Consider the following 4,991-nt stretch of genomic DNA (forward strand, 5'->3'; position numbering starts at 1 on the left):
GCTCAAACGATCTCTTGGGGAAAGTGGATCCAAACCTCCTGTTTGTAACCCCAGCTCAGCTTGAAGCTCTGTTGATCCTTCCAGGGAGAGAAGGTCAGAAAAATCCAGTTTGCAGGATGACTTCCTGCCGAGAGGCAAAGACAAAAAACAATGTTAAAACTCAGGTTGACAAGAACTCAGTTTGACTAAGCAAAACTCAGCTTGGCTAGAGTACCCAAAACTGGCAAACACTCTGGTGTTGAGGTAGTGACAGTCAGCAGCTTAAGAGCGCTCTGTTAACGAGGAAACCATCAGCAGGTGTGTGAGGAGGTGGACCAGAACCAGGCGCCTCCTGGTGGAGGAAGGGAGACAAACACAAAGACAGGAGTCCTGACATGAATTAAAGTATAACTGAAAACTGAAAAAAGAAAAAAAGAAAAAACTTACAGAACCAAAAAAGTAGAGAGTCATGACAATGTGTTCTGGATATAGAAATAAACTGACCTGAAAGATTATTGTTTTTCCTGAGATTCTCTCAAAATGAACCCTTTGAATGTCTGTGTTGTTGGTTCTATGTATTAATATTATGCAGAACATCCCTCTCAACACACCCTCCCCACTGCCAAACATGGTGGTGGCAGCATCATGCTCCAGGGGTGGGCAGGGAAGATAGATGGAGACAAATAGAGGAGGAAAAGCTGCTGAAGCTGAAGTTCCAGCAGGACCTTAAAGTCCGGGTTTCAAAGTTAAACCACACCTATATGAGGTGGGATGCTGTGACAGCCAGCAGGCAGCTCGCGCCCTCATGCTCCTCCTCACTGCTCGATGGGTGTAAAAAGGGACCTGAGCCGGAAACCAAACTTCTCTCTTCTAACTTTTCGTTTTTCTGTGAGGCGAAAGAGGAAAACGACGCGACCTTTGGTGTCAGGTCCGCGGCTCTGTTCCTGATCTGCTGCGGGGAATGTGCAGGCGGCTCTCCGCAGGCTGCACACGCGTTTCCCCCGAGGGGCCAGCGGGCCGCTCCGCCGCCGTCTAACGGACCATGGATGAGGTGAGTAGCTGAGCCCGGCCCGGCCCGGTCCGGTCCATTCCTGGTACCGCTGGCAGACATGTCGAGCTTGAGGGAAGTTAGGCAGAAAGCATGAACTCCTGCAGACGGAGGGGCGTAAAGTTTGGGCCCAGAGACGCGATCGGAACCATCCGACCCGCAGAGATTCCACCTGCAGAACTCCCAGAACCACAGCAGAACCTCAGCCCATTTATACAGTTAAAAGCGGGTCCAGAACCGATGTCCTCCGATTAGACTTCCTAGATTACAGCTAATCTGAGATAAACCGCGCAGAGTTTGATCGGTTTGTTCATAAAGTTCGGGGTTCCGGTACCAGCAGAACCAGTTGTTCGGGTTCCTGGTCCGGTTCGGATGAGCTACTGGAAAACAGCAACAAGCTGAAATTATGAGGAAGCAAAAGGTTCAAAACGGGAAGTTCAGCAGAAAGCAGCGGGTTGATAAACAGCGTGAGGCGAACAGAACCAGAACAGAACCAGAACCTCCAGAATCTGCAGCTGAAAGGAAATGATGCTGCTCTTCCACTGAGCATCTCTGCTCTTCTTATTCCTTTATATGCTCATATTTGGAGGCTTTAATATCCTTTTAAATATTTGAATCAATAAATATTTCATCAGCTCTTTCAGCAGTTTGAGCTCCACCTGGAACAACAAACTGTTTCCCCCTAAATATGCAACAGCCTGTTCTTAAAATGACATTTCATACAGTATATCATTTATTTTTAAAAGTTAACAGGATGCTTAATGATTAAATTGGAGATATAGAAATCAGTGATATATATTTCTATTTAATACGGCAGTCATAATTAAAGCTAACCTCTATCTGGGGCCTCTGGGCCCCACAGGGGGCCTCCACCCCCACTTTGGGAACCCCTGGTCTACATTGTTGACGTTTGCTTAAAAACTTTGATCAGTTGCTTGGAGAAATGGGAAACCTCCCAGATGGCGGTTCTAGAAAGGTCTCCCACAGATCGGCGAGGAGCTCTGGGTTCCTCCTCAGAAAAAGGAACCAGCACCGGTTCTGGTTCAGGTTTTAAGTACCGATTTGATTCCAGTTCTCTGGTATAGGAACCGATTCTTTTCCATCCCATCTGGTCGGATCTCGCTGACACTGAAAACCTTTTTACCTGAGGGTGTAATTTGAACGTTCAGCAGCTGGAGGTTATAGCAGCTGTGGGAGAGATGAGGAACGGAGGGAACGCTGAACTCAGCCTCAGTCACTTTGTTGATGGGGGGGGTGAAGAGCGGAGCAGAATCCATCTGAACCTGCAAGGCATCACTGCCAGCAGAACCAGAACCATTTGAAGAAATTCCAAGAATTGTTGGACCGATGGCATCAAAGCAGAAAAGATGATCCAAGGTTCTGCTGAGGATGTGGGCCTGCTTTGAACCATCGGAACCAAAGGCCTAGTTACAGTAGGAGCCATTCAAAATTTCCCCACTTTCCTGGCTGTTCCCTGGATGGTCCCTGGATGGTCCCTGGCTAGTCCCTGGCTGGTCCTTGGATGGTCCTTGGCTGGTCCCTGGCTAGTCCCTGGCTGGTTCCTGGCTGGTCCCTGGCTTGTCCCTGGCTGGTCCTTGGATGGTCCTTGGATGGTCCTTGGCTGGTCCCTGGCTGGTCCCTGGCTTGTCCCTGGCTGTTCCCTGGATGGTCCCTGGATGGTCCTTGGCTGGTCTGTGGCTAGTCCCTGGCTAGTCCCTGGCTGGTCCCTGGCTGGTCCTTGGCTAGTCCCTGGCTGGTCCCTGGCTGGTCCCTGGCTTGTCCCTAGCTGGTTCCTGGCTGGTCCCTGGCTTGTCCCTGGCTGGTCCTTGGATGGTCCTTGGATGGTCCTTGGCTGGTCCCTGGCTTGTCCCTGACTGGTCCTTGGCTGGTCCTTGGATGGTTCTTGGGTGGTCCCTGGCTGGTTTCTGGCTGGTCCTTGGCTATTCCCTGGCTGGTCCTTGGCTGGTCCCTGGCTTGTCCTTGGCTGGTCCCTGGCTGGTCCTTGGATGGTCCTTGGGTGGTCCCTGGCTGGTCCTTGGATGGTCCTTGGATGGTCCTTGGCTGGTCCCTGGCTTGTCCCTGGCTGGTTCCTGGCTGGTCCCTGGCTGGTCCTTGGATGGTCCTTGGCTGGTCCCTGGCTTGTCCCTGGCTGGTCCTTGGCTGGTCCCAGGCTTGTCCATGGCTGGTCCTTGGCTGGTCCCTGGCTGGTCCCTGGCTGGTCTGTGGCTGGTCCCTGGCTAGTCCCTGGCTGGTCCCTGGCTGATCCTTGGCCAGTCCCTGGCTAGTCCCTGGCTGGTCCCTGGCTGATCCTTGGCTAGTCGCTGGCTAGTCCCTGGCTGGTCCCTGGCTTGTCCCTGGCTGGTCCTTGGATGGTCCTTGGATGGTCCTTGGCTGGTCCCTGGCTTGTCCCTGGCTGGTTCCTGGCTGGTCCCTGGCTGCATCCTTGGATGGTCCTTGGCTGGTCCCTGNATCCTTGGATGGTCCTTGGCTGGTCCCTGGCTTGTCCCTGGCTGGTCCTTGGCTGGTCCCTGGCTGTTCACTGGCTGGTCCCTGGCTGGTCCTTGGCTGGTCCCTGGCTTGTCCTTGGCTGGTCCCTGGCGTGTCCTTGACTGGTCCCTGGCTGGTCCTTGGCAGTTCCCTGGCTGGTCCCTGGCTGGTCCTTGGCTGTTCCCTGGCTGTTCCCTGGCTGGTCCCTGGCTGGTCCTTGGCTGGTCCCTGGATTGTCCTTGGCTGGTCCATGGCTGGTCCTTGGGTGGTCCCTGGCTGTTCCCTGGCTGCCTTGGCGGGTTCCTGGCCTGTTGGTCCTTGGCTGTTCCCTGGCTTGTCCCTGGCTGGTCCTTGGCTGGTCCTTGGCTGGTCTCTGGCTGGTCCGTGGCTGGTCCCTGGCTGGTCCCTGGGTTGTCCGTGGCTGGTCCTTGGCTGGTCCCTGGCTGGTCCTTGGCTGGTCCCTGGCTTGTCCCTGGCTGGTCCGTGGCAGGTCCCTGGCTGGTCCCTGGCTGGTCCTTGGCTAGTCTCTGGCTTGTCCCTGGCTGGTCCGTGGCAGGTCCCTGGCTGGTCCCTGGCTGGTCCTTGGCTGGTCCCTGGCTTGTCCCTGGCTGGTCCCTGGCTGGTCCTTGGCTGGTCCCTGGCTTGTCCCTGGCTGGTCCGTGGCAGGTCCCTGGCTGGTCCCTGGCTGGTCCTTGGCTGGTCTCTGGCTTGTCCTTGGCTGGTCCTTGGCTGATCCCTGGCTGTTCCATGGATGGTCCCTGGATGGTCCCTGGTCCCCTACAATTCCTTTTTAAACATAAATGTTTGTACTAAATTATTGGAGGGTAGAGGGCTGCCATTCGGCTGGCGATGGGCCATTTTGAATAACTGCTGCTTTAAAGGCCGGGACACCTCACACTGAGCCTGAACTGAAACCATCACAGAAAGGAAGTAGTGACAGTTTTTCAGTACCGAGAAGAGGAACACAGGTTGGAGGTGTTTTCTGCTTCCTGTGTCTCACTTTGAAACGGAACATGATGAATCCTCTGCTCTCATGGACCTTTGACCCCAGACCCCCAGCGGGACCCTGGATGAATGCTCCTCTGCCTTCATGTGACCCAGAGTGCAGGCACTGACGTGTCGGCCCTGCTTGCCAACAGAGCAGAAAACAATTAGCCTCTCTGAGGATCAGCCTCCGTGAGACAATGAGAGCGTGTGTGGGACCCTGCTTCCAGTTTCTGGGAATGAAGATTCTGATAAAATGAGGGAATGATGTGAAAGAGGCCAGAGTTAAACGGAAGGAGCAACAGAAGCAGCAACCCCCCGCCCCCCCAAGCTCTCATCAAACTGAGCTTCCAGGAGGGTATTCAGCTCATATGAACAGCATCCAGAGTCGGTCAGTTTGACCCGACCCTTCACCCGCGGATATCTTCAATTCAAATCCGAACCCGACCCGTTGATATTTAACCCGCAACCCGACCCGTTAACACATCAAGTA

General features: G+C 54.2%; 1 protein-coding gene across 1 annotated transcript in view; it reads left to right on the forward strand.

The window, feature by feature from the left end:
* Positions 1-730: 730 nt before the first annotated feature.
* plekho2 (pleckstrin homology domain containing O2) overlaps positions 731-4,991 on the forward strand; it is a 23,633-nt gene continuing 19,372 nt past the window's right edge. The window contains exon 1 of the mRNA XM_015400819.1: positions 731-1,030. Coding sequence (XP_015256305.1) covers positions 1,022-1,030 — 9 coding nt within the window. The 5' untranslated portion in view covers positions 731-1,021. The remainder of the gene's footprint in view (positions 1,031-4,991) is intronic.

Source organism: Cyprinodon variegatus, unplaced genomic scaffold, assembly GCF_000732505.1.
Source record: "Cyprinodon variegatus isolate N-32 unplaced genomic scaffold, C_variegatus-1.0 Scaffold1149, whole genome shotgun sequence".
Taxonomy (NCBI): domain Eukaryota; kingdom Metazoa; phylum Chordata; class Actinopteri; order Cyprinodontiformes; family Cyprinodontidae; genus Cyprinodon; species Cyprinodon variegatus.